Raw genomic sequence first — 25,688 nt, 5'->3', positions numbered from 1 at the left:
ACACACACACACACTCATGTTAGTAGAAAATTCACTTCTGCTAAAGTTGAGCTGAGTTTGAACGTAATCTTTGTTTTTATAGTAATTGTAATTCTAATTATAATGATAAATAGATTGATTGATAATTTAAGATTCATGTACTAACATATCTGTTAGTATACGTCAATAATAATGGCAGTTAATATTTTAAAAAGGGTATGTTTAATTACTGACTACTTTTATCATGCATCTAAATTAAATTTTATAACCTAGAATCATTTCATAAAAAATATTTAATGTAATCTAGTGAAGGTTTTAATGGCAATCGTATTATTTATTATAAATATAAATATATTAATGTGATATTTTTAGTTACGATATTTAGGACAATTGAGGACTTTAAATAAGCCAATATCAAGACGTTTTAGCATTTACGAACCGGATTATTTGGAGGTTATATTTTACATTTTTTAATTAATATAGACACTTTGAAATTATGCATTATAAATAATATCTTATAGGCATTAAAACCGAAATACCCTTTATATCCCCCTTTGCTTGTAAGACTACGAGGCTATGATTTTCCTATTTTGGAAAAATATCAAAGTTATGTTCATAAGGTAGCAAACTTGATGGATTTTGATATTGAGGACAGGTAAAATTCTTTGAAAAATGCTTACTTAAAGTATATTTTATTTACAGTAAATGTTCATTATACTTTTTTAAATTATATTTTTAGCTATGCTGTCCCTGCTAGAGAGTTGAAAATTTTAAAATACAAACCTAAATCAACAGTAATAGAAACAGAATATTTTCTAAGAGTGCATGAAAGGGATATAAAAATATGTGATGTACCTTCTGTGAGACTAAAAATATTCATCAGGGCTATTCAAAAGGCTATACCTCCTGGAGTGATGTTAGATATTGAAGAATGGTCTTATGATAAAGAAAAAACTAGATTCATACCAGATAAAGAATTATTAGACTTAAAAGGCGAATTAGAAGAAATGCAAAAACCTAAAAAATAACAGATATTTTTCAAGCCATAAAATTCAAAACTTTTATATAATAAAAAAATTTTATTCCTTTTTTATAAAAGTAAATAATGGTATATATTTACAATATATTATGTATAAAAATATGCATATATTGCTATAATAATACTCTGTTATTACGTAACGAAAGTTCTGCTTTACTTTATTGTAATAGTAATTGCTTTGCACCAGTTTAATACTATAGAAGACCAAAATGAACTACTTTGATTTTGGCAGGTTCCGGTTTTTTAAGAGAATTTTTCGTTTCACCACATCCATCTTCTGAAGAATAAAGGCAAATAAGTTTAGCTACATAAGTAATATTATAAATATAATTATAACTTACTTGACAGTGGTTGGAAATCCTTCAAATAATCTTCATTGCCTAAACAAAGTGGTAAGCTTTCAGCCAACTCACGTTTTGGATCCATTGAATGCGCTTGAGTTACAGATTTTTTCTGAATAGGACGATTTGTTGAGCACTATAAATGTTTTTATAAATTTAAAAAAGGTAAATATTTTTAATTTTTTGGTAAACTTTCATTAAATACTTACGGAATTAGGTACTAATATATGTGTAACGGTATCAGAAAATTTAACTTTTGGCTTCTCTGTAATAACTGATGAAACTTCGGTTGTGATAGATGAGGAGGGGTTGATTTCAGCTGGACAAGGAGTGTCATTTATAATAGGTAGTGGTGGTATGTTGGAAGACAACTTATGTTCCCGATTGGGGATACCATTTATATTACTATGCGTAAAAGCTAATTTAAACGACCTACTTTCATATTTCGATGTATTGTTATAACTGTTTGATTTTGTGTGATTTACACTGGAATGTGGAGTACTGAGATTATCGCAACTATTATGGAAAGATACATAATCGAGATCGTAATCTAGTCGATATTTACGAGTTGATTGTAAATTAATATTTTTTTTATGGTTTTGTAAAATATTTGTAATTGAATTTTGTTGATGTAAAAAGTTAGGGATTGTATTTACTGGTTTAGTATACTGGAGTTTTGAAAGTGAATTATCAATGTCTGATAAACCAGGACTACTCTTAGATATTCCATAATTTTTTTTTGGCAAATTATGGATGTAATTAGCTAAAGAATCAGTTATTAATGGTGGTGGTGGCGGTATCCCTATGGAATGTATTTGGTTAGAGGTTGAATTACTATTTGTACTACTTTCACATGAATTTGAGTTAGTGTCATCATTAGGATCGTCAGGTCCATTAAATGAAGTCGACATGAGATTACTACCCGAATTAAAAAGGGCTAATGGTTCAGCTAATGATATGACGGGTTTCGTTTGTATTCCCATATTAATTGATTGCACAGAACTGGACAATTGAGAATGAAAAGATTTTGAACTTCTCGGCATTAATATTCCACTTAACTTTGCATCATTTTTATCCAAATTTGCATTAAGGTGAGAATTGTTGTGCGAAGTAGGAATTACGTTTGACAACCTATTACTAAAAGACGTGGTCATTACATTAGTACTTATACTGTCTATGGAAGACGTTAAGATCAATTGGACATCCAAAGGTCTCGGTTCCATTTCTGCACTAGTATAAATATCAGCTGTAACATTGTCGACTTGATACGAATTTGCAATATTTTCTAAAGACATGCTATTCAGTGATGATTGGGCTTCACTGGGGGTCAATTGATTAGCAATCGAAAGACTTTTAAACGGAGATAGCAAACTGTCATAACTTCTCATTGCCTGTGTGTATCCTGGATTTGTTAATGACCTGAAGGCAGTTGGCTTTTCATGAGGCACTGTGGTCAAGTAGGTGTTCGGAATGACATTAGGTATAGAGTAGTTGTAAGAAGTTGGAGGATTATTGTAGTTTGATACATTGAAAGATGTGGACATTAAATTAGTTTCAGTCTTACAAAGCTCATGACAAGGCGTGGACATTAGACCGCTATTATCGTAAATAGAAGGATAAAGAATAGGAAGTGGTGGAGCTCGAATGTGAGAATTTCTAGAATACTTATGTTTTGAAGGACCCTTAAAGTGAATCTTTTCCTTTTTTGATATATCTTCACTTTCAGAATCTTCAGAATAAGACTCATCTTTTTCACTCCCAGAATCTGAACAAAGTGAGCATGAAGGTCGGGAGCAAATAGAATCTAACAGATAATAATTAAAATTACAAATCTGTTGATATGGATTGTTCACTGTTAATTACATTTGTATAATACTTACGTGAACTGCTACAACTGTTACATCTACTTATTATTTCTTGTGCTTTTTCTTTGGCAGCTACTGCCATTTGTGTATCTTTTAGTACTACTGCATAAAAATGTATGTCCATAAAAAGATCATGATCGTTCAAGTCAATTGCCAAACGAAATGCTTTTTCAAACATTCTGTATCTATAAGCATGGAATCATTTTTAGAAATAAGATCAAATATTTACACAGTGTTTTTCAATTAAATTTTACCTTAAAAGGTGATGAAAAAATCTTCTAGTCAAATCTCTTACTTCATCGCCATATTCATCGATAACTAATTGGTTCAAAGGTTTTACTGGGACATGAAAACTTCCCAATGCATTTTGAATAAGATCTGTAAAATTAAGAACATTATAAAAATAATAATGTAATAAAAATGACATTAATTATTGAAAAAGGACCTTACTCTCTCGATCTGGCGTTAAAGGTTGTTTAAATAAATAATTAACTATTTGATTCAAAGAGTGCATGCAAACACGTGGGCTCATATCCCAGTTCATTGCAAGAAGGAGGCAAGTTGCTTGTTGTACTTGAGATAAAGTCAAGTATCTTTGCACCAAGATATCTCCAGAAAAGTTAGCTCCTTCAACCACTCTAATAATGGCAACAGGGCCTCTAAAATTAACAGCCTTGCTAATAGTTAAGAATGTCTCATTGCACTCAACAATATACTTTACTAAAGATACCTTTCAAATAGTAATAAGAATAGCGCATCTCCGTGGTTGTAGTAATCTACGAAAGCATTTGGTTCATTTTTTTTACACCACTCCAGTCGCATAAGAGCCGGTTGCGTCCTGATTCATAAATATTTAAATTGATTAATGATAAACTAAAACAAGATTTTCATACAAGGCAAAAAAATGGTATAAAATATTACCTAAAATATGAAGATAAGTCTACAATGTTAGCAGGTGCAATATCCTCACTTAACATTTGTATTTTTATAGAATTTAATGCTAAATCAAAATTTTGAATCTGTCCGCGTTCGTTGCCAATAGCAAATATATTTCCATCAGTGTGCCAACATGCCAAAGTAGGTATCTAAAAAAATATTACATAAGTTGAATATTCATTCAAATCTATAAAATATTATCATGAATTAATAATAATAATTAATAATACTTACGAAAGCTGCTTTTATACTATTATTTGTGCCTTTTACTTGATCATGAAGCGTGATAGATCCGTCAATACAACATAATAACAGTATGTCTTGATTAGGTGAAAATCTCACGCAACTGGTATGTGTTGGTAGTGGTATAGATACTACTGCTATTCTTTGTAGTTTATCATTTTGTGAGACTTCATATGTTCTCCACTCAACTGTAACTTCTCCCTGTAACATTAAAAGATATAAATACAAAAATAAATGAGTTAAGAAAATGGACCATTTTTTTCTTACTTTGCGAGATACTTTCTGTTCCAAAGAATGGATGACATTGTTGTAAATGGTATTGAATAGCAAACATAAAGGATCAAACTCTGTTCTAAGATAGCAGAGCAATTCCAAATTTTTACTAAAATGAAAAATAAAAAATGTATTCACATTCACAGTTACTCCACCACCTGCTTCATATTAGGTGGTATCCATGGAAATAAACAAGCAGTTTTCCAATCTGTATAGTAAGACTATCATGCAAAATTTTTTTACTGTAATTTATTAAATTAATTTTCATTTTACGATCGAGGGAACAAAAAAATTAATTTATGATAAAATGTCACAATTTTGGCATGCACATTGGGTTGAAGATGGTTTTAAACCAAAAAGATTAGGAAATTGGGAAGTTCCTAGGTGGCATGCTCAGTGGCCTGACATGCATTGTACAACAACAAAGTTTCAAGCACACACAAATGGTAGACTATTTACTAGTGTGAAAAGATCTGATAATCCTTGGAGCAACTTTAAGGTATTTATGTCTAATTTTTAAATTAAAAAACTGTTTTTAAGTATATGTAAATTCAGGGAACATGGGAATTACCACTAAAAATAGATAGGAAAACTGCGGAAGAACTTTCTAAAGCTACGGAATATAGAAAAGCTTTTTGGGATGCTCATAAAGCAAAAAATCAGCAAATTTGTCAAAGAAACAAATGCAAAGGTATTTGAAATTCCAAGAACTAATCAGCTGTAAATAATTTGACATTTGACTTTTCTTTTCTACAGCAAAATATAATGATACAAAAATAGATAAGGAACAAGTAGTAAAAATTAAGAGTGAAAAAGGCAAATTTGACAGTGACAACACTGACGAGAAAGATAATCCGAATGCTTTATCAGAGAAGTCAAATAACAATGGGCCTACATCTGAAGATAAATGTACAATCAAAGCAGCGTGTTTGACTTGAATTAATATGCACCAACCCAGTGAGTCTATAAAGGTGGACATTAGCCCGATCATGTTCTTTTACTGTTGGACTCCATGGATACACTTCATTCATTGTAGATTTCCACCAGATCAAGATCTACAAAAATAATCATGATCAATATAATTTTGTTTTGATTAGCAGTTATTTCCAGTTATTTTACCAAATCTTCTGTTTTATTATGTTCTATTTTTTTTCCCAAGCGGCGTCCACTAGGTCCACATAAATCAAATGTTGATAGCTTTGGATCCAGATGACTAATTTTTTCAAAAATATTTTTCTTTGGTTTCAAAAAGTTTACCAAAGTCACTTGACAGTCATTATATGTGCAAATTAAATAATTTTTAGTTATAACAGCTGTAAGATATAAAACTGTTAGCATTTAGTGCAATAGTTTTACAGTAATTGTATAGACAAAAAATGTTACCATCAGATAAGCGATCAGACAATTTTCCAACTAAATATTTATCAAATACAATTTTTTGAATATCACCAGAGGTGAGATTTACTTGAATATATACTAAAAGACCAGAACTCAACATAAGTTGCATTGTGCAATAATCAAACCATTGACAATATACAGTAGAGTACTCATTCAATTGTTCTTCTAAATATTTTATAGAATCTTTCATTTTATTTCCTTTTTTATTCTGTGGAATATAGACCATTCCACGCTTTTTAGCGTAAGACATTTTTCCCTCTTCATATACATTTTCGATTTTTTTGTCATGATAACTGTAAATAACAAAATTTTGATCTTACGTTAGATAAAAATATTTTTACAATATGAAATATGTTTACTATTTGACTCTTTCTGGTGGCTACAATAAAAGGTAAAAGTAAATTTTATCAAATATAATACATTAAATATATACACATGTATTGAGCAAACAAATCATTTAAGTTTTTTTTCTCATCCATATAATAATTGAGTACCGTTTTATGCTGGAATGTTAATTATACCTTACTATAAAAGATGGACGAAAAAAAATTCGAGTTTTACCTGAATGCTCCAAAATCGGTTTCCTTAATACTGACGTCATTATCAAAAGTCCAAAAATTTAATTCGCCCAATAAGACGAACATCCTATATATAAACCAAGTTGTATTATACGTGCTCCGAGATGTCAACCCACTTGTCGATCTGTATACAAACAAGCGGAGCAAAAAGTTATGTAGGTTATGTTGACGTAAGACTTAAAAAGTTCGATATAAATCGAACATTCTTTTTATTCGATTTATCGTATCGTTGATTTTAAATGATCACGTGACTAAAGTTTACAACGTAATTGAGGTTAAGGTGCCTCTACATATTATTAAAATATACTATAATATACTCTTGAAATAGTTGAGATTTCTTAAACTTTCTTGAATTTTCATGTTTACGGTTATTTTATTCAACTCAACTTCAAGTGTTTTTTTTATTAAAAATGTTTCGGCATAATATAGTTAGAGAATCTTTTATTCCAGTTGACTTAGAGGAACCACTGACAGGTCAAGCTTGTACAGAGATGGTTATTGAAATTATAAAGTACATAATGTACCAAAAGCAACAAATTCCGTTATCTTGTGATTCCTTGATGAAGCTTCATGCCAACTCCAAGCCTACAGACAGGAACTTTTCATTAATGCAAAATTTAGTTAGTTCAATGTACAATGTATCCAGTCACCTATCTTCACAATTTAACATTGAAGACTGTACTGTTAAAGAAATTCTTATTGTTATTGGGGCTACTATTGTTTCCCCAAAAATTAGCATCAGACTAGAACTACCAGACAGTATTTTGAACAGTAAGATGCATCTAAGACATCAGCACTCTGTTCGTAAGGCATTATTAAGCGTAATGAAGTAAAGTATTTTTTATTATTAATTTTAATATTTTTCAATTTTTCAAACACAAAATCTACTTTTTTCAGATCTTTTTGTGAATGTAGTGAATTTCAAGATGAACTAGCTATTCCACTAGAACCTACTAATACATTTATATTGGTCAACAAGAAAGATCCTTATAAAATTTCTGAATTTTTTGTACCTAAACCACAATTTGATTTATCTACTCAGAAAACTGCATCGTTTCACATAAAATTCAACTATATTAAAAATAATCAGTTGAATTGTAATTGTGATAGACTTGTACATATTTATCATGATTCGGATGAGAACAATATTGTAGAAAAATTAAAAAAATGTGACTCTAATGTTTCTTACCAATGGTATCAGTCAAGAGAAATTTTTAAAGGATTCAAATTTTTAAGATAATAATAAATAGTAATTAATAGTAATTGATTATGTAGAAAGCTCTAGTACAAGTTAGATTTATCATGTGAAAAGGTAGTTCAGAAGATTTATACAATTAACTATAACATAATTTAGTGTAATATACTTTTGTAAAAAGTACTTAATTATTTTAAGCAGAAAATTAGTAATTATAAGATTTAGAATACAAAGACAGATTTTCTTTATGAAAATACTTTACTTTTCTATAATTAAATTATTTTGTGATTATAAACAAATCATGACAGCATCAAAAGATCGCAATTCCTTGTTAATTATAAAGCATTTTATTATAGCTATGACATGTGACCAGATGGAAGTCGCTTCTTTTGATTTAGATTAGTTGTAATTACAATGATTATGTTTAGCCAATATTCATTCCGCTTAAGATCTGCATAAAATTTCAAGTTGCTGACAATGTTGGGCACAAAACCTATTTTTTTAACTATTCGATAATCGGCTTGGCGATATTACTGGCAAGTTATTGGAACAGAAATTTAAGACGAGTATGATTATATTTTTGTTGAAATATCACAGAAAAATCGAGAGCATCATGAAGTGTAGCGATGGACGATGTTGCGAAAAAAGCAGTTAATAACATCAATTACACTATTATTAACAGGAAGCTTTCCCGAAGTTAACATTTAAGAAGTTCCATTTTGCAAACATATTAAACTTTTTGTGGCATCTTTGTAATTTGACTGTTTGTAGTTGAAAAGTAACGCAAAAAAATATTTTTGTATATACAATCGCAGTTGAGATCAATTCACAACAAACCCGATGGTGGTTTAGAATGCTGTAAGAAGAGAGAGTATAGAGATATCATGGGTCTGAACCTCCCGCTGCACTACACTAAGGTTCGCATAAAGTCGTTGTGGATGAATGCACTTTATTTTATTTGCCGTAAAAAGATCTTTACTACTCTTAAAAACGACAGCCTCAGTGTCTACCTTGGCAGTTATAACTCGGTCGTCTTGGAATTCTTCAACTCTGTTACCGCCGGTCCTGTTCACATGATACATCGTTTGATCTATGCTTTCCGAAAGCAATTTCTTTCTGCTGACAACGAAGCTGCCAAACCTATGCAATTCTTATATTGCCAAGATCCAGAGCTTTAACATACAAATATGAAAAGTAAAGCCGACAAATCCGCGTAACTTGTTGACACCAACGAATATAGTAAGCGTCTATATTCGCTATTGACACTGACTGACTAACAATTGAATTGAATGAAATCCAACGTGTATTATGGTCGAAATAACATTTGTACTTTTTTAAAAGAAATAAATTATGTAAATTAATCTTACATATGTTATAATTTTTGATAATCTAAAATATGTTATACACTGTTTATAACAAAATATGAAGTAGATGGTTTTTAATATTTTTTCTTAGCTCAAAATCATCCTCGATTCGCGAATGCAAATTGGTCTTATATTCCGCATCTAAAATATTAATGTAATTTAATTTATTGTTAAATAATCTTAATTTATCTGACAGAAAAATCAAGGACCAATATATTGAGCAGTTTGTTGACTATAGGTATAATATAGAATTTGACTTGTTATTTTGATTTTCTTGTTGCGCTGATTTTGGGCATTGGTTTGACAAAAGAAATCGTCAAATCTGTAAGGCAATGATAAGTTATATTTATTTTCATGATTGCGACTTGAAACCCTTACGCAAGTATAGATATGCGAGTGCCAATAATTTTAAAAACGTAATCAAATACAAACTTTCCATTCGGCATGATCACAAGACTAAGTGTACTATCTCGAAGTTGACGTAATATGATATTTTTACAACGATCCAAATACCAGTAGTGTTCGTGAGTGAAGTTATACGGAAATACGTCGAAAGTATCGGCTGCGATTTTTGGTAGGAAATCTACTCTTACGTCAGGATGACTGTCTTTTTATAATCGGCCTAACGTTTGCAGATTTTTATTGAGGGAGCAACTGATAAAACGTTCGGCCAACTAGCGCTTCTGGTCAGATCGCTGCCGTAAGTGTACCGCCAGCATGTCTGGTAAACTGAAGTTCCTGACGGTCGAGCAGAAGAAGTTCTGGGACGAAAACGGTTTCATAAAGTTGAGCGACGTGTTCAGCAACGAGGAGCTGGACGAGATCTCAAAGGAGTACGATGATTTGTTCGAGCGCAAGCAGAAGGAGGACGCGGGCGGCCTGGAAGCTGCCTGGAAAGGAGACGACATGAAGAGAGCCGCGCGTAACATCAGCTACACAGTGAGTACGACGAGGGTGGCGAGCGGCGAGCCGGAGCGACGAGCCGCGCTAACCCGGTTTCGTTGCGCTTGATTACAGGTGAAGTCGATCCACAACCTGCAGATGCACAGCGCGGTATTCACGCGACTGCTGCTGCAGCGGCGGCTGCTGGACGCGATGGAGGATATCGTGGGGCCGAACGTGCTGCTACACCACACGAAGGCGCACATCAAGCCTCCGGAGAAGGGCGCGCCTTACCTGATGCACCAGGACTACCCGTACTTCCCCTTCAAGAAGCACAGCATGTGCGCGGTGTTCGTACACCTGGACGACACGAGCCCGGAGAACGGCGGTCTCTGCGTCTACCCCGGAAGCCACAAGCTCGGCCCATTGCCCGAGCGCGAGCTCATCGACGAGCACGGCGAGAAGTACCGCTACGTCGATCCCGAACGCTTCCCCATTTCGGGCGCCACGCCTCTGACCGCCCGCCGGGGAGACATCATCGTCTTCTCTTACTTACTGTTGCACGGCTCCTACCTCAACTTGTCCGACCGGCCCAGGCGCATGTTCCTCGCCCAGCTGCGCTCGGCTGACGACGAGCCCGCCAAGAGCGTGCACCACTCGCACTGCCAGGACCTCGTGCTCCGGGGCAAGAATCCTTTCATGCGTGCCACCATGGCTACTCGCTTCGTCGACTCCACCAAGAATCAGTGAATTTTTTTGCGTCCGCCTCGCCACGATTAATTATAGAGCCCTTTTATCTCTGTGGCTGTCGTCTTTTCAATATAAACTTGTCTTAAAATCGATCCTTGTTTCCATTTGATTTCATCCGTGGATCCGCGGAACAGTTTTCCTGATGGGCAAACAGTTGAATTGTTTATCGCAAGTTCCTGCGTAAATCCACTCTAATTATATATATATATATATGTATATGCCAGCCGAAATTTCATCGCTCTAACCTCTATCGATCAACCCGAAATCCGTGGAAGCTTGCACGGGCTGAAAATGACACAACACCAATTCACAAGTCGTTCGAATAATCCATTATCAATATTACTGTAATGAGCTCGGATTTTGATAAGGAGGTGTCGTCGGATGACCTCCGGCACGAAAGTGAGCTTGCATTATTTGATCGCGCTATCCGAAAACTTATCAATTCTTCGCTGAAGGCAGCTTCTACGCGTACGTCGATGCGCTTTGCACCGAGGATGGAGAGCACGAAGGGGAGGTCGAGGCTGAATTTGTCGATCGCACGGCCGAAGACGGCGAAGTGCAGGCACCGGATTTACATAGCTACTCGAAGAGTTATCTGTTTGACCTTGTTTACGTGGAAAAGCAGCAGGAAGAGGATGAGGAGGAGGGAGAAGAGGAGACAACTCGAGCTTACGAGGACCATGGTTTCTCGCCTGTCGGACACGTGACTTTGAGCGAGCAACAACGCCGGGAAATCGTGCAGAAAATCAAAGATTTGTTTAGCGAGACTAAGGTGCTGATGGTCGTCAACAAGTTTCTTCAGAAAAGCTACATCGACGCGAATCGCAAGTCGCCTTCGATGGCCAACGCGCTCGACAAGTTCGACGAAAGTTTGATCTTCGAGGACAGCCGGTAATGCAGCTTTTCGGGACAGCTCGATCCGATATCGACGAGTCGTAAAGGTCGGCACTCGCGAACGTAGGTACCAAGCGGCATTGGAAAAGTTTGCGCAAACGCGTCTCTACGTCGACGGAAGAACGGCATCCCTCACGGTGGACTTGGGTGATCTGGAAAACTGGCGCGCTGGCGCAGAGTCCGAGTACGCGCGGACTTTCGAAGATCTGCTATCGCAGCAACTGGCGCTCGCCAAAAAAACAAAGCCGCCAAAGTACACCAAAGAGCTGTGGCTGGCGCGGGTCGAGCAGCTGCTCAATAATCAGCGGCAAAGAGCCGCGGAAGTGACCAAGATCCGATTGGCTCAGGTGCACCTGCAAGGTAAACTGGCCAAAGTAACGGCCAGACTGAAGGGATTTGATTCGTTGGGTCCAGGATTCTCCATCATGGACTACGAGTATCTGCTCAAGCGAAACAGTGTCTACAGCGAGAGGCGCGACGAGCAACGCGAGCACATCGTCAAGCTCAACGAGAGAAACTTGATTTCAGCCGCGGTGCGTTTAGCTGAACGCAGCTAAGAGCGCCTCGTCACATTTCCGCCTACGATAAACCAATTGAGTTATTCTCCTCGACAGATAATCCGACACGTCGACGAGGAGGCCGACATGTACAACGAGAAAGTCGTCGAGAATTCGGATCGCTTGGACGCACTCGTCGACGGAAACAAACGCGAACGGTCTAAGGCCGTCGACTTGGCCAAGACTAAGGTGTCGCTGAGCAAGGCCATGGGCAAGCTGAGGGAACAGATTGGTCTGCTCAACTATCCGTTTTCGTTTCGGAAAATGGAGCGCGACCTACGAGAAATAGCCGAGCTGAGAAAGCGCGGCGACAGCCTGCACGCGAGAATGATCGCGGACGCGGAGAAAATAGCCAAATGCCGCCTGTAGCCCCGTGTATTTGCCTTTGCCAATAAACAATAGCACTTCGACAGTTGGCCGTGCTTAAGCTTTGCGCGCGCTCCTTCGCTCGGGGGCTGTCTCCAGAAGGCCGTCCGGCAAGTGCGCGTCTGTCAGGCTGTGCTTGCCGTCGCTGATCATCTTCAACGCGGCGTCCCTTTCGGGACCAGCTTCCGGCAGTGCGTAAATTTTTACTTCCAGCAAATTGAAGTCCACCGACATCAGCACGCGCACCAGCAGAATGAAGAAGCTCCCGATCCAACTCCAAGTCATCGTCCACGAGGAGATCTGCAAGCGGGGCGCCTCGCCGGGTTATCGGTAAAATCACGCAGCGACCGAGTCTTACTTGAATCATCCAGTGAGTTAGGCAGCAATCGAGCTCAGCGTTATTGTGGCTCTGCGTAAATGTCTCAAAGACTTGGCATGTCCTGCAAGGCACGAAAGGCCTGCGTGTTTTTACACGATGTCGGCAAGTATAAACGACACTCGGAACTAACCGATTGTATTTGAACGGAGCCTTAACGCGCCTCGTGATCGCGTGAGCCGCCTGATAGAGCTGTTCGCTGAAGTGAAAATATCCGCTGGTGAAGGAGCTTACCGCGGCCATCGTCGTCACCATCATCACCAAGCTGATGAACAATGCCGGCAGCACTAACCTCCATGGAGCGATGAACCTTCAATTGGAAACCTAATGTTTTCCACTGATCCTTTGATGCTCGGTAAATTGGTAGGTGAAAAAGGCTTGCAAGCTGGTATCGTAGCCGCCTTTGCCGCAAATCATAAACATTGCCAGGAAAATCACGCCGAGGGCGCCCGAGCTTAGGCACGTGAAATGAAACCAGTTGCAGTAAAAATTGCTCTGATGAAACACGACAATGTCTTCGCTCCAGTCGTATTCCAAATTTTCAGCTCTTGCGGTCACATTTGGTATGTGGATTAGCTCTTTGTCGTAGCGAATCTCTGCCCAGAAGTAACAGTGGCCTCCGCAAATCTGAGTCTGAGTGCCGTCGTCAAAGTGCATAGTTGTCAACGGAAAACTATTGAAATATATATACACGTAAAGTAGCGAGTTACCCAGAATATACTGAATAGTATTGCACTGGTGTAGGCCGACAGGGTGCTCAACAAATAGGCGACGATAGCAGCTCCTTTCCACGCATACGAAATTTTCGATGGGTTACGCTCGACCAACTCTTCATATTGCTCTATCAATTGCATCGGCATTCTTTCGATTAATAATCACTACACAGCTCTGTGTGCTTTTCTTTATATATAACTGAATTAATGATAATATGATCGATTGAAATTCAAAAAAACCAATTGGCAGCGCCATCGCTCGCAGCTTTCCGGAGTTATTTTGCGACCGTACAGCTGTTTGCTTTCAACAGGTGTTGTAGTTGTACATACATACGTCAATGAGTATGCGTGCCAAACAGTAAATGTGCAATAATAAAACATTATGGCACGGTTTTAATTGCCAAGACTAGTTTCAATGGATGCTAAACTCGCTGCTTATCGCAATAAGAAACGACGAGAGGCTATGGTCGACGCGGCTAAAAACACAATAAAGGAGGCTTTGTCTTGGCAACGAAGTCCAGCCGTCAACATTCCTGACGTAAGGTTACTTTTGTTAACACTCACTATGTTTTTTTAAAAATGTTATTCCTTAAGATAATAGACATGCCGAGTTTATTTATTGTTGTTATCTTAAAAAACATTCAATCACAATTCAACTTGCTTGTCGTACTTATATATGTATAAATATTTATAAATAATTGCAGGATAAAGACGACTTGGAAAGCATCATTTCAGAGGACAGCATAGATTTTAGTCCTCCCCCAAATCCATTTTTTACCAGGACCATGTGTATTCTGTACTTTTTACTGTGGCTCACCTTGTATATAATTGCCATCAAAGTGGAGTTTGGAGCCGTTTACTTTGTGGTGTCTGCTCTGGTATTTATCTATTTCAATACTCGATCTGGACCAAAGAAGAGAGGGGAACTTAGTGCTTATTCGGTATTTAATCCAGAGTGCCAATCTATTGATGGTACTTTAAAAGCAGAACAGTTTGAGCAAGAAATCAGATTTGGAGCTGCTAGTGTACATTGATCTTTTAAACTTGAGATACATATCATCTATGCACATGCTGTAGAATTGTAAGATATATCATAAAAAATAAGTTGGACATTTTTTATTATACAATTAAATTGAATTTTGTGAATTGTATCCAACTTATCTGAAATGCATTGTATATAAGTATATATTTATTTTATAGTGTTAATTTAATTTGATGCTGTGAATGTTAATAATTAGAAAGTATTTTTTAAAATAATATTGTATAATAAAAGTATTTTATATAAAATTCCAAATCAATGATTCAATTATGGTTTGAAAGATCAGACTGATCCTTTGTTATTTGCCTACACTGTGCTTGATCAAGAATAATCCTATTAGCTGTTTCATAACATTTTTTAATTTTGTTTGATTCGTTCATGATAAAATGCTCATTAATTGAAGATTGCTGACTGAAAATTTCAAAGTCTACTTTTGGAGATGAGTGGCAGAGCATAGCTCGATCTAGATCCATCAATTTATCATTCATCATTCGTACATCTAATAATCTAAAGCAAAAATAAATTTTCAGTCAAATTGACTATATGGACATTTTTTATGGTTTACTTACTTTAACATGTTGGTTTTATCTAATATCAAATTGAATTTTTTTATATCCCTTATTAAATTATTGATGGTCTCAGTGAAATTATCTGAAATAATAATTAATTAATATTTTAGCACTTACTAGCAGCACATAGTGATTTAATTTACCAACGGATCCTTGAATGCTTGGTTTCACTATCATATTTTTTACAGTTTTATTCATAATATCACCAAAGTATTTTGGATTCCATCTGAAAAATATTCCTTCTGATAATCGAAATATTGTTATTCCGGCAATTTGAGCTAAAGTTTTCTGATTTTCAGAACTATTTTGATTGGAGCGATTTTCGCCCTAAAATTGATATATATTCCATTGATCAATGACATATTTGAATGATAGGTGTCGTTTAAAGAACAAGCAATTTCTATTACAATGAAAGATAAAACGACGTGAGGTACGTCGATATTGAGCTTTTGTAAGGCTATCGGCGAGTCTGCGACAGTTAATTCATCACCGTTGAACGATCTCACCTCGTCCACTGCATCCAGCATCGTAGCTTGCACCATGCCAGATCCAGATACAGCAATGTCTTTACCTACATCACAATAAAGCATAGCCAACGAGAAGAGTTTTAACATGAATTGAGTTAGAAGCAGAAGATTACCTAGCGCTGCTGTTCCATGAATAGCTATGTAAGCAACGATTTTCGGCTTAATACGCTCAAGAATCATGTCTTTGCAACTGTCTTCTTTGCCAATAAACACGCAAAAAATTATGGTCCTCTTTGGCTGCCAAAGCTTCTCGTGATCTCTATACAAGTGATCGAAGGATTTGGCCACTTTGTAAGCGACGTCGTAGCCATGATAACTCGCCGATAGAACGATGTATCTATCTGCACGGTTTTCAAATACATTTACCATAAATCAGCGAGGCAAGATCATTATCATTATAAATCCGCGATATGCTATCATCATTGTTGGCGGGGCCTTTACCTGGCTCTTCTACGCCACAAATCGTCGCGATCGTGCAGTCCGAAGTTTCTTCGACATTCAACTTGAAAAGGCTCAAATCCTTGAACAGATCCTCCGTTCGATTCACCTCGAGCTTTTTCAGATGTTGCAACTCTGGAATCCTAGAAATCGAACTATATTTCATAGCTCTTGGACATTATAACTCGCGTGCACATCGTTACTTTATCGACTTGCCGGACATGTGCTGTTACCTGAATGAATATCGTTTTTGGCTTACTTTCGAAATGACATTAATACTATGACTGGTAGTGGTTCCTAGGACCACTAATCGCACGATATCGTACCGAAAACTAAGTATTTTTTCGAATATTTTTATTGTAATGCACATGTCCAGCCAAAATGACAAATTTATCGATAAAAAATTTCAATTTACTCGGAAAATAAAGATTAAAAAAATCATTTGGTTTACGTTTAGGCGTAGAAGTAACCGATCGATCGGATATCCAATGAAAACTTGAATATTGATTGCACGATTGATGTATCCGCTCGTTTACTAAAACTAAATAAAATAAAAATTGACGTGGACGCGAAACTTACATTTGAGGATTGTCGTGGAAAGAAGATTGGTTGAGTAACTTCAATAATTCGTCCCTCAGTTGCAACGTTTTGGCCAGTCCATTGGCGTCCAGGACTCGCAGCATGCGGGCGTCGCGCATACTGATTACCTGATCGGACACGAATCGGCCGACAATGAATCCGGTGAGCAAGCACAGGAAGCTGATGGACATGACGGAAACGAAGCACATGCGCTTGGTGACGAACTCGGTGGTCTCCGAGCCGTAGCTCGGTCCGCGGCCCATTTGTAAGCTCGATGAGTAAGCCGCGGCGCTTCTGTGTTTTCTCGCCGCAGCCGAGGATATTATTATATTGCCGAGTCTTTTTCGTCTCTCGGCACGCAACACCGAAGCTCTTGTTGTCGGCAAAGCGCTCGTCGTACGTATTCCTGCGAATTGAGGGTATAAAACCAACGGGCGATTAACGATCGGCTGCCGTTTTTCCGCTGACGATTCGTTTTAAAATAGAGCTTGGTCCCGAATCTGCCACGATATGCTTACGAAACACTTATGGGGATTGAGTTTGCCAGAGAATCGGTCGAAGCGAAGAGCGACGCGGTGCAAACGGGAGCTTTCATCTATGGACAATCTATTCTTGCGGAGCGCTGCGTCCAAAGCCGAGCGTTTGACGAAGAGCGTCACAATAAAGCACGAAAGCAGAACGACACCCACGTCCCGCGACGACTTGGCTAGCGCGCGTCCACAATAACGCGTCTTTTGTTTAGCGAAGGCGACGCAATTACCAATTTGCAGAGCAGTGAACGTACGAGGGCCGCAGGGGCCGCAGGCAATGGCCGTGGGAACGAAGGAGGCTCAGGAGCGAGGTGCCGAAGCGATCCTTGGTCGTGGCCGGCCTGCGCGTGGATGCTACTCACCCTGGCGGGGCCCGCGTGGACGCGTGCTCTGGACGCGCTCAGTCGTCCATCGTCGCGCCTTCGTCGCGAGCTCTCTTGTTTTCCTCCTCCTCCTCCTCCCTCGCACTGGCGCGTTTGTTCGCTTCTAGTTCGGGCGCTCGTCTATTTTCGGCCCGATTGGTTTTCCGCCCGGAAATCAGCTTCTTTGATCTCGGCGCGCACACCAGTGCCCGCTGTGTGCGTTCCCACGAGGTCCCCGCTGCGTACTGACGGCTTATCCAGCAGCGGACGCGCCTCGGAGCTTCTGGCGTCGCGCTTTCCTTTCTCCCGTAAAAATAACCGCGCGCTCTCGGCGGAAAAACTCAACTCGGCGCGGACGCAGGTGTACCGTTGGTGCTCGGCGCGAGCTTGCGTGGGACAAGACCGAATATATTTTTACGGGAGACGGAGAGAGCCGTGATGCCTGATTCCCGCTCCCTTTCTCCGCCCTGTCTCGTGCACGCGCGCAGCCGGGGCCAGCTTATTTTACACGCCGAGCAGCGTTCCAGACCAATGGCTGTAAGACGCCCCTTCGTCTCGCTCCTCGCGATCGTCGCAAGTTCGTTGCTCTCTTCGCCTCCAAATCTATGCTTATTTGGGCATTGGATATCGATTATGCTCCAAGTCATTACAATTTTCTCGCCTGCGCGGCCATTCTCACAGAATTCAATAAACAATATCCAATTTTTTCTTCTACTTTTACTTTGGAATTTCACGCTTGACAGACGATCAGATTCATCCTTCGACAACAATGTTGGTTTTTACCATTTGACAGCTGTTTGCGATCAGAAACTTTTCAAACTCGCGAGGCGCATGCGCGATGATGCCCTTAAGCTCCATCTTGATAATCACGAATCGCAAAAAGTTGCCTCAGTAGCTCAGTCCAGTCCTCGATGGCAATTCATCATCAAAAAATAATATAATACTGCACCTCGGACGTTGAACCGTCACCTCCCCGAGGCACGTCATGACGACCGCGAGTCCGTGTCCAACCAAGATTTCCTAAAGTAACGATAATAACGTACACATCACAAGTCCGTCCGGAAGAATAAAGCAATGGCTAGTGCAACGTCCAACAGGACGCTGGAAGACATGATAGTTGTAGAGCCAGGAGTGGAGCCCGGAGCATCCGCCGAAACGATGCTCGTCACCACGGAGAGCAGCTTCGAAGAGTTCGAACATGAAGTCAGCAACAATTTAGACAAGGCCAAGCTTTCCAATGAAACCGCCTCCTCCGCTGTCAGTCATAACATCGAGATACAGCAGGATCAAATTCCTCGTGAATCGTCCGAAGCTAAGGCATCGTTTACTGATCTCGATAAATCTACGTCCGTCGAGGGCAGTGATATGGTATAACATTATTTGCCAAGTTGTTTTCTTAATGATTGAACTTTCATTAGCTCTTTGGCAAAAATACAGCAAATTTATAGAAATGAGTCATGTTTTTAAGAAAGTGAAATATACTTAATGTTTAATGCTTTGATGATGAACGTTGAATATTTTATTTGTAAATGAAAAAATTCATTACGTTCCATTTTCACACGCTTGTTCATGTTTTCAATATAATATTTCACTCTTTTTCATTACAACTAAATAAGCTATAAAAGAAGTTTTGCTTGAAAAAACATTAAATTATCTTATTTACAGTATGAGTTATCGCAACAGTTTGAACAAAATAATTTAGATGTTGATCCATTGAGAAATAAGGTCTGGCTTGCACAGAAGAAACACATCTTTGTACTGAGCCAAGCTGGGAAACCAATATACTCTAGATACAGTTCTGAAGATAAACTAGTCACTGTCATGGGGGTCATGCAAGCTCTTGTATCATTTGTGCAAGCTAATAACGATATGATTAGATCTGTTCATGCTGATGATACAAACTTTGTTTTCATTGTAAGGGGACCACTAATTTTGGTTTGTGTATCCAAAACTCTTGAAAGTGTACCTCAACTTGTATTGCAGTTATCGTAAGCTCATAAAACTTTAAAATTGCATAATAAAGCATTATTTCTATAATTCTTTTTCATTCCATTTTTAGGTACGTTTATAATCAAATATTATCTGTTCTGACACAATCTCAATTGACTAGAGTGTATGAACAGAGAAGAAATTTTGATCTGAGGAGACTATTGACTGGTAGTGAAAGACTAATAGATCATTTATTGAATTTCATGGATAAAGAACCAGCTTTTTTCCTTGGTGCTGTTAAATGTCTACCATTATTGCCTTCAATGAGGGATGCAATAACACAGACAATTGTACAAACGTGTGGTAAAATTAAGGTGATAATTTTAAGTTGTTTTAATTTTTTTCTGAAATAACTTACAAGAAATTTTAAATTTGCAGAATTTAGTCTTTGCAATACTCCTTGCAAATAATCAGTTAATAACATTAGTAAGAATGAAAAAATTTTATATACATCCAGCTGATCTCCATTTGATATTGAATTTAGTAGACAGCTCAGAGTCCTTTAAAACAGCTGAAAGTTGGACACCTATATGTTTACCAAAATTTGATTCTAATGGATTTATGCATGGACATGTATCATATTTAGCGGAAGATTGTCAAGCATGTTTGTTGTTACTGACTGTAGATAGGGATGTATTTTTTACACTTTCTGAGGCCAAGCAGGTAATCCGAAAATATTAAATTAATGTGAATTTAATTTTAGAACAGAACATTTTAGTAAATTTGTATTAAATATAAAATATTTTCAGAAAATTGTAGAAAAACTTCGACGTACTAATTGTTTAGAAGCGATAAATGAATCCATGAATAAGACTTCCATTACAACTACTGAAATTGGATTACCTGAGATGAGGCATGTTTTGTACAAGTGCAAAAGTACTGCACAGTTTTGGAGTCCAGGTTTTCAAGTACCTTATAATACAGATGAACAAGTTCAGAGGTCTGTAAGGAAGTGAATAGTAAAGATTATGGTTACTTTTGTTATAATGTTTGAATATTCATTTTGTAGATTACTTGGCTGCTATCAGTGTTTGCATCATAGACTTCATTCACCTAGCAGACCATTAAAATTAATTTTTCAACAATTAGATCAGGAAACAATGCTAGCATGGGTATGATAATATATCAAATCATGTTTTTATTGAAAATGTAAAAAAATCATTATTTGCAGGTTACATCAGGATTTGAATTATATGTAACATTTGAACCATTGGTGACAAAAACTGATGCAATTAATTCAATAACAAAATTACTAAAATGGATTAAAAAAGAAGAAGAAAGGCTATTTATTTTGAATTCGCCTACTTTTTAAATTAAAAAATGAATCTAAATAGTACTAAAAGATATTTTTTTATCATACAATGGAATCTTTTTTCATCTGTACAATATGTTTCGATTTGATATTGCATATAGTGTACAAATATATTTTAAGAATATTGATCAGACTGCATTCCTTTATGGAACCTACTGTTCTCTAGAAACGTTGTTTATAATGTTGAAGAAGATTACTTGTGAAAACGTATTGTAAAAAAATGAAATATATAAATAAGAGTATAAGAATGATTTTTTTTTAAACTATTTATCATTTGATGTAATATATAGCCACTTGTATTGTAAATAAGTGTAACTGTATCCATTAAATACAAAAAGTACCTTTATACTTCTGTACATGTTATTATTCCAAAAGAATGAAATTACATTTATACTTTTGTTTATTTAAAGTCGACTTGTGTAAAAATCTATAAATTAGAATTATACTTATTTTTAGGGTAATTACAACTTGTATGAAATGCATTAACGTCTATCACGATCCCTTCGTCTGTCCCTACTTCGATCTCTATCACGACGGTCTTTGTATCTATCTTTATCTCTTCTTCTTTCTCTTTCTCGTCTATCACGCTCTCGCGATCTGGATCTGCTTCTTGATCGACCTCTGTCCTTTTTATCCGAGCGGGAGTGTCGCTTTTCGCGATCACGATATCTGTCTCTATCTCTGTCATCGTCTATCCTTTTGCGATCATTAATAATAGGCACTTCTTCTTCTGAACTTTCAAGATTATCATCCATATCATCTTCTAATGCAGATACTCTTTGTTCTAAAATAAAAATAAAATTTTAAAAGATTATAATTTTTATGTCAACCAACAATTAAGGTGGTTTAAAAATAAAATAGGAAGTATTATTTTACCTAATTCATTAGTTTCTTCCAGAACATGCCTCTTCTGTATTCTGGGTAAGATAATATCACAGTACCTTTCCTCTCTCAAAAGATAGTCAACAAATTCATCCATATGTACTAACTCAAATTGGCCTTCTCGATTTTGTTTTCTCAATTTTCTAAAGTCATTGAGAAGAGGTTCAAGGTATCGATAACAGTCAAGAGATGTTCCTGTGAGACGCATGTAAAATGCTCCTAATGCACGCACATATTTAAATTCTTCATTCTTGATAAATTCAACTATAATGTCTTTTTCAGGTTGAATTTGTAACATTTTCAGAATCAAACATAGAAATGGTGTAGGTTTTACGTTACCACCAAAAACACCACCAATGTATCTACAAGTGAAAGGTAGCCAAATGTAACATTTGATTGTTAATTCTATCAAATTAGTAAATGATATTCAATACAGTTAATACATTACCTTAATTCCATAGCTTTATCAACTAGAAGCTCTGCGGTTAAAGCAAAGCATTCTTCTTTCCAATATTTACTGTCATAAATTCTAGATCTTATAATTTTTTCTACAAGATACTGAGGGTTAGTGCCCCTAACCGACTTTGCATCTTTTACTGTTCGATTTGCCATTTTTGTTGATCAATTTTAATTGTACTCCGATGTATAAAATATTTTCTATATAATGAACACTATGAATAGTTATTCAAAATCAGAAATATCATAAAATTATAACAGTTACAAACATTTTTAAAACCTGGAAATTAACCGTAAATATAAAATACAGGTTATAAGCGTCATTGCGCACTGCGCGTATTGTTGTGGATCATCCATAATGTTGTTACGAAGCAATATTTGTCCGTGCTTAACCAATCACATTTGCAAACGTATTCATGAAAATGCTTTATAATGAAATTTCCCTCTTCGAATTCTCATTTAATTGTGGAGTCACATTTGGCGCGAACGAGTTTGCAAAGTCGGACTTTCGTTGATCACGTTGTGAATAGGCTTTGCTGGAGACCGTTAACTGTCGGCAAGTATAATTTCAGTAATTATTTTAATAGATATACTATTAAAGAACTCATTTTTCTATCATTCAGCATTCTGACATGGAATATTTTGACGTAGCTTTATTATTATGTCTGTCAGGTTATAATTGGCACATTATTGAAGAACGTAGCACTACTTTCAATTTTTTTTGTCATATAATTATCAGAATGTCGTACATTTTTGAATAATTAAAATACAACTGACAATTTTGAATACAAAGTAAATATCATTTCAATGGTTGGCTTGTAACAATAACAAATCCAAGGTCAAACCCTCAAAATGAATTTTGTACTTGAACTATTATATGGTGAGGTAATCTCATCAAAACAATGTACTACTTTTCATTTACAGCAATATGGAAGACCCAATTGAAAATCGTCTAAAACCATATTTAATTGACAGCAATGATGCACTTGAATTCAAGTTGGTTCGCAAAATACACGATCTAGATGATGACAGTACAACATTCAAACCTGAAATGTCTCACCAAGTATTTGGAGAAAGGTAAAATTCCAAACTGAATAAATGGAGTGATTTTGAATTTTTCCTCAAATATTTTACAGTGAACAAATATTTGGATATAAGGATCTCAAAATTAAACTATATTATTCAGCTGGCTCTTTAGAAACATATTTGGGAATGACTTACGGAGAAAAAATTAATAAAAAGATATGTGAAGATGTTGAGCCAGATGAAGTTCTGAAAAAAATATCCAAGTTTCTTGCACCAAAAGTTCACGATAACATTGATTCCTTTGTAAAAGCTCTTTCAAAAGACGATACTTTTGAACCTGCTGGAGAATTAATTTATTCATTTACTATTGATGGTAGGAAATTATAATTTTTATAAAACGCATTCGATTATTTGATATTGTTTTCAATCACTTTTTTAGATCAGGGTAAAACAAGAAATTTTGAAGTTTACAAAGCTGACATGAGCTATAAAAAGTTTAAAGAATATCATCAGCATTTACAAACATTCCTATTGTGGTATGTTGATGCAGCCAGCTTCATTGACATTGATGATGATCAATGGCATTATTTTAACATGTAAGTTCATATGTAATTCATAATCACTTATTCTTTAATAATTAGAAAATAATGAGTAATAGGAAGCAAAAAATTTTAGGTTTGAAAGGTATAAAAATGAAGATGATTCTGTGCATTATGCTACAATTGGTTTTGCAACTATTTATCAGTATTATGCTTACCCTACTCATACAAGGCCACGAATTTCTCAAGTTTTAATTTTGCCACCTTTTCAGAAGATGGGACTTGGAAGTCACTTACTAAGAGCAATTTATCGCGAGTATATTAATCGTGACGAAGTCAAAGATATAACAGGTATTACTAAATAAACTATTAATAGGGATTCAACAATACATTTACCATTATAATATTTTACTAATTTTTTAATACATGTTACAGTGGAAGACCCATCTGAAGATTTCCAACGCTTAAGAGATTATGTAGACTGTTTAAACTGCAGTACTCTTCCTAGTTTTTCAAAAGAAAAACTCAAGAAAGGTTTCAATAAGAACATGGCATTGGAAGCTGCTGAGAAATTCAAAATTAATAAGGTAAGATATCCTTAAAATATATTTGAGTAAAATGTGTTTTTTCTAGTTTTAAAAACATGATGTACTTGTTTTATGTTTAGAAACAAGCTCGCAGAGTCTATGAAATTTTAAGACTGTATGCTACAGATATGTCAGATGAAAAGGATTATCTTGAATATCGTCTCGATGTGAAGAGAAGATTAAATATTCCATATAAAAAAGGAGATAATGATATAAAGAAAGTAGAAGCGGTATTTAAAACTATCGACAAAAGTAAAGTCAATATTCCTTTGCAAGATCGTATTAAATTTCTTGAAAAGGAATATCATAATTTGGAAAAAGAGTATAAAAAAGTAATTAAAAGACTTGAAACTGCGTCTGATTGTTGAGAAAAGAGTATGATTATATTTATATTTTTTTACTACGACACTTGTTCATTTGCTTTTAAACTGTGGTTCATAATTATTATCATTTTATATTTTCTTCCGTCTAAGATTAACATGTAACAAGTACTATAAAAATAATCAATGTTTTATTCAAAAAGCTGAACGTTCGTGAAACGATTCGTTATTCAATATCTATATTTACATAGGAGAAATTTTTCAACTAGAGAAAAAACAGTGTTGGTCTTCATAGAAATTATTATGCTGCTCATCCATTTTTATGATCTTTGTACTTTGTTATTGTGAGTTCAACGTGTAAATACTCATTGTATTAATAAATAAATAAAGAATCTACCTATTTTTTAAAAATTTCCTTCTCAAATGATATTTTTGTAGTTTTTCAGCAGAATCGCAGATAACTCGATTTATTGTGATTTCGGAAATATTCAAATTAAAATTTAAACGAATATAAGATTGGCAATTTAATTTAAAAATTTGTATTTTAGCTAAAGTTATCAACGTTTGTTGTAATACCAAAGATATCTTTCAACTTACAATGATATAAATTTAGTTGTGATATTAGAAGTTCCTAATTCTTGTAATAGCATAATTTTTTTTCTACTCCCATGGTGTTACGAAAAATCAGCACTAGTATCAATATTATATTTCTGTAACAAATAATTACTATACTTCAATTTAAATTTAATTGATGGATATATGATCTTCAATCTGATCTTTAAAA

General features: G+C 36.0%; 10 protein-coding genes and 1 pseudogene across 13 annotated transcripts; 7 read left to right on the top strand and 4 right to left on the bottom strand.

Moving 5' to 3' along the window:
* Positions 1-28: 28 nt before the first annotated feature.
* LOC131671048 (large ribosomal subunit protein mL48) lies at positions 29-1,157 on the top strand. Its single transcript, XM_058947167.1, has 4 exons — positions 29-195; positions 352-432; positions 501-634; positions 719-1,157. The coding sequence occupies exons 1-4, from the start codon at positions 172-174 to the stop codon at positions 1,005-1,007; spliced, it is 528 nt and encodes a 175-aa protein (XP_058803150.1). The 5' UTR covers positions 29-171; the 3' UTR covers positions 1,008-1,157.
* Positions 1,157-6,768, bottom strand: LOC131671043 (WD repeat-containing and planar cell polarity effector protein fritz). Its single transcript, XM_058947160.1, has 14 exons — positions 6,636-6,768; positions 6,060-6,367; positions 5,796-5,989; positions 5,631-5,731; positions 4,671-4,785; positions 4,395-4,604; positions 4,146-4,309; positions 3,955-4,062; positions 3,675-3,883; positions 3,479-3,602; positions 3,240-3,409; positions 1,569-3,163; positions 1,360-1,495; positions 1,157-1,295 (listed from the first exon to the last, which is right to left on the bottom strand). The coding sequence occupies exons 1-14, from the start codon at positions 6,716-6,718 to the stop codon at positions 1,213-1,215; spliced, it is 3,600 nt and encodes a 1,199-aa protein (XP_058803143.1). The 5' UTR covers positions 6,719-6,768; the 3' UTR covers positions 1,157-1,212.
* Positions 6,769-6,931: 163 nt separating this feature from the next.
* LOC131671047 (uncharacterized) lies at positions 6,932-9,177 on the top strand. The gene is made up of 2 exons (XM_058947166.1): positions 6,932-7,481; positions 7,550-9,177. Exons 1-2 carry the CDS (start codon positions 7,063-7,065, stop codon positions 7,890-7,892), a joined length of 762 nt encoding a protein of 253 aa, XP_058803149.1. The 5' UTR covers positions 6,932-7,062; the 3' UTR covers positions 7,893-9,177.
* Positions 9,178-9,892: 715 nt separating this feature from the next.
* Positions 9,893-10,935, top strand: LOC131671034 (phytanoyl-CoA dioxygenase, peroxisomal-like). The gene is made up of 2 exons (XM_058947146.1): positions 9,893-10,150; positions 10,229-10,935. The coding sequence occupies exons 1-2, from the start codon at positions 9,929-9,931 to the stop codon at positions 10,841-10,843; spliced, it is 837 nt and encodes a 278-aa protein (XP_058803129.1). The 5' UTR covers positions 9,893-9,928; the 3' UTR covers positions 10,844-10,935.
* A 142-nt stretch (positions 10,936-11,077) lies between these two features.
* Positions 11,078-12,663, top strand: LOC131671011 (uncharacterized). Its single transcript, XM_058947117.1, has 2 exons — positions 11,078-12,270; positions 12,352-12,663. The coding sequence occupies exons 1-2, from the start codon at positions 12,163-12,165 to the stop codon at positions 12,661-12,663; spliced, it is 420 nt and encodes a 139-aa protein (XP_058803100.1). The 5' UTR covers positions 11,078-12,162.
* On the bottom strand, positions 12,587-13,905 carry LOC131671036 (uncharacterized; annotated as a pseudogene).
* A 30-nt stretch (positions 13,906-13,935) lies between these two features.
* On the top strand, positions 13,936-14,947 carry LOC131671035 (SAYSvFN domain-containing protein 1). The gene is made up of 2 exons (XM_058947147.1): positions 13,936-14,287; positions 14,454-14,947. The coding sequence occupies exons 1-2, from the start codon at positions 14,165-14,167 to the stop codon at positions 14,781-14,783; spliced, it is 453 nt and encodes a 150-aa protein (XP_058803130.1). The 5' UTR covers positions 13,936-14,164; the 3' UTR covers positions 14,784-14,947.
* A 101-nt stretch (positions 14,948-15,048) lies between these two features.
* Positions 15,049-18,079, bottom strand: LOC131671032 (uncharacterized). Of its 3 annotated transcripts, none has more exons than XM_058947143.1 (8): positions 17,794-18,079; positions 16,902-17,307; positions 16,326-16,465; positions 15,998-16,225; positions 15,765-15,928; positions 15,501-15,684; positions 15,358-15,439; positions 15,049-15,295 (listed from the first exon to the last, which is right to left on the bottom strand). In XM_058947143.1, exons 2-8 carry the CDS (start codon positions 17,162-17,164, stop codon positions 15,052-15,054), a joined length of 1,305 nt encoding a protein of 434 aa, XP_058803126.1. In that variant the 5' UTR covers positions 17,165-17,307; positions 17,794-18,079; the 3' UTR covers positions 15,049-15,051. The 3 variants fall into 3 exon arrangements, with proteins under 3 accessions (XP_058803126.1, XP_058803128.1, XP_058803127.1); XM_058947145.1 differs by having other exon boundaries at positions 16,902-17,029; XM_058947144.1 differs by lacking the exon at positions 17,794-18,079 and adding an exon at positions 17,662-17,720.
* A 596-nt stretch (positions 18,080-18,675) lies between these two features.
* Positions 18,676-21,109, top strand: LOC131670990 (vacuolar fusion protein MON1 homolog A). Its single transcript, XM_058947077.1, has 7 exons — positions 18,676-19,161; positions 19,459-19,781; positions 19,853-20,096; positions 20,161-20,445; positions 20,532-20,722; positions 20,792-20,894; positions 20,954-21,109. Exons 1-7 carry the CDS (start codon positions 18,868-18,870, stop codon positions 21,092-21,094), a joined length of 1,581 nt encoding a protein of 526 aa, XP_058803060.1. The 5' UTR covers positions 18,676-18,867; the 3' UTR covers positions 21,095-21,109.
* A 464-nt stretch (positions 21,110-21,573) lies between these two features.
* LOC131670991 (pre-mRNA-splicing factor 38A) lies at positions 21,574-22,754 on the bottom strand. The gene is made up of 3 exons (XM_058947078.1): positions 22,425-22,754; positions 21,971-22,338; positions 21,574-21,878 (listed from the first exon to the last, which is right to left on the bottom strand). Exons 1-3 carry the CDS (start codon positions 22,586-22,588, stop codon positions 21,577-21,579), a joined length of 834 nt encoding a protein of 277 aa, XP_058803061.1. The 5' UTR covers positions 22,589-22,754; the 3' UTR covers positions 21,574-21,576.
* Positions 22,755-22,890: 136 nt separating this feature from the next.
* Positions 22,891-25,313, top strand: LOC131671018 (histone acetyltransferase type B catalytic subunit). 2 transcript variants are annotated; one of them, XM_058947126.1, is made up of 7 exons: positions 22,891-22,988; positions 23,357-23,509; positions 23,569-23,831; positions 23,898-24,054; positions 24,134-24,348; positions 24,433-24,584; positions 24,665-25,313. In XM_058947126.1, exons 2-7 carry the CDS (start codon positions 23,361-23,363, stop codon positions 24,950-24,952), a joined length of 1,224 nt encoding a protein of 407 aa, XP_058803109.1. In that variant the 5' UTR covers positions 22,891-22,988; positions 23,357-23,360; the 3' UTR covers positions 24,953-25,313. The 2 variants fall into 2 exon arrangements, with proteins under 2 accessions (XP_058803109.1, XP_058803110.1); XM_058947127.1 differs by lacking the exon at positions 22,891-22,988 and adding an exon at positions 23,126-23,270.
* The last annotated feature ends 375 nt before the right edge of the window (positions 25,314-25,688 follow it).

This window comes from Phymastichus coffea, unplaced genomic scaffold, assembly GCF_024137745.1.
Source record: "Phymastichus coffea isolate CEN01 unplaced genomic scaffold, Cenicafe_Pcof_1.1 PCOF00118, whole genome shotgun sequence".
NCBI lineage: Eukaryota > Metazoa > Arthropoda > Insecta > Hymenoptera > Eulophidae > Phymastichus > Phymastichus coffea.
The sequence above is the reverse complement of the archived record's forward strand: the minus strand, read 5'-3'. Positions and strand labels throughout refer to the sequence as shown.

Excerpts from the sequence above, each read along its gene's own strand:
- LOC131671034 (XM_058947146.1), top strand. The coding sequence starts at position 9,929 with ATGTCTGGTAAACTGAAGTTCCTGACGGTCGAGCAGAAGAAGTTCTGG. Across the intron at positions 10,151-10,228 it reads CGCGTAACATCAGCTACACA|GTGAAGTCGATCCACAACCT; the intron begins GTGAGTACGACG and ends GCTTGATTACAG.
- LOC131671048 (XM_058947167.1), top strand. The coding sequence starts at position 172 with ATGGCAGTTAATATTTTAAAAAGG. Across the intron at positions 196-351 it reads CAGTTAATATTTTAAAAAGG|TTACGATATTTAGGACAATT; the intron begins GTATGTTTAATT and ends TGATATTTTTAG. Across the intron at positions 433-500 it reads ACGAACCGGATTATTTGGAG|GCATTAAAACCGAAATACCC; the intron begins GTTATATTTTAC and ends AATATCTTATAG.
- LOC131670991 (XM_058947078.1), bottom strand. The coding sequence starts at position 22,588 with ATGGCAAATCGAACAGTAAAAGATGCAAAGTCGGTTAGGGGCACTAAC. Across the intron at positions 22,339-22,424 it reads GATAAAGCTATGGAATTAAG|ATACATTGGTGGTGTTTTTG; the intron begins GTAATGTATTAA and ends TTTCACTTGTAG. Across the intron at positions 21,879-21,970 it reads GGAAGAAACTAATGAATTAG|AACAAAGAGTATCTGCATTA; the intron begins GTAAAATAATAC and ends TTTTTATTTTAG.
- LOC131671043 (XM_058947160.1), bottom strand. The coding sequence starts at position 6,718 with ATGTTCGTCTTATTGGGCGAATTAAATTTTTGGACTTTTGATAATGAC. Across the intron at positions 4,063-4,145 it reads GACTTATCTTCATATTTTAG|GACGCAACCGGCTCTTATGC; the intron begins GTAATATTTTAT and ends TTTATGAATCAG. Across the intron at positions 1,296-1,359 it reads GGATTTCCAACCACTGTCAA|AAGATGGATGTGGTGAAACG; the intron begins GTAAGTTATAAT and ends TTTATTCTTCAG.
- LOC131670990 (XM_058947077.1), top strand. The coding sequence starts at position 18,868 with ATGGCTAGTGCAACGTCCAACAGGACGCTGGAAGACATGATAGTTGTA. Across the intron at positions 19,782-19,852 it reads CAACTTGTATTGCAGTTATC|GTACGTTTATAATCAAATAT; the intron begins GTAAGCTCATAA and ends TTCCATTTTTAG. Across the intron at positions 20,895-20,953 it reads AGGAAACAATGCTAGCATGG|GTTACATCAGGATTTGAATT; the intron begins GTATGATAATAT and ends CATTATTTGCAG.
- LOC131671011 (XM_058947117.1), top strand. The coding sequence starts at position 12,163 with ATGGACTACGAGTATCTGCTCAAGCGAAACAGTGTCTACAGCGAGAGG. Across the intron at positions 12,271-12,351 it reads GAAACTTGATTTCAGCCGCG|ATAATCCGACACGTCGACGA; the intron begins GTGCGTTTAGCT and ends TCTCCTCGACAG.
- LOC131671047 (XM_058947166.1), top strand. The coding sequence starts at position 7,063 with ATGTTTCGGCATAATATAGTTAGAGAATCTTTTATTCCAGTTGACTTA. Across the intron at positions 7,482-7,549 it reads GCATTATTAAGCGTAATGAA|ATCTTTTTGTGAATGTAGTG; the intron begins GTAAAGTATTTT and ends TACTTTTTTCAG.
- LOC131671032 (XM_058947143.1), bottom strand. The coding sequence starts at position 17,164 with ATGGGCCGCGGACCGAGCTACGGCTCGGAGACCACCGAGTTCGTCACC. Across the intron at positions 16,466-16,901 it reads TTCCACGACAATCCTCAAAT|GATTCCAGAGTTGCAACATC; the intron begins GTAAGTTTCGCG and ends TTCGATTTCTAG. Across the intron at positions 15,296-15,357 it reads GATAAAACCAACATGTTAAA|ATTATTAGATGTACGAATGA; the intron begins GTAAGTAAACCA and ends TTTTTGCTTTAG.
- LOC131671035 (XM_058947147.1), top strand. The coding sequence starts at position 14,165 with ATGGATGCTAAACTCGCTGCTTATCGCAATAAGAAACGACGAGAGGCT. Across the intron at positions 14,288-14,453 it reads CAGCCGTCAACATTCCTGAC|GATAAAGACGACTTGGAAAG; the intron begins GTAAGGTTACTT and ends AAATAATTGCAG.
- LOC131671018 (XM_058947126.1), top strand. The coding sequence starts at position 23,361 with ATGGAAGACCCAATTGAAAATCGTCTAAAACCATATTTAATTGACAGC. Across the intron at positions 23,832-23,897 it reads TTATTCATTTACTATTGATG|ATCAGGGTAAAACAAGAAAT; the intron begins GTAGGAAATTAT and ends TCACTTTTTTAG. Across the intron at positions 24,585-24,664 it reads AGAAATTCAAAATTAATAAG|AAACAAGCTCGCAGAGTCTA; the intron begins GTAAGATATCCT and ends TTTTATGTTTAG.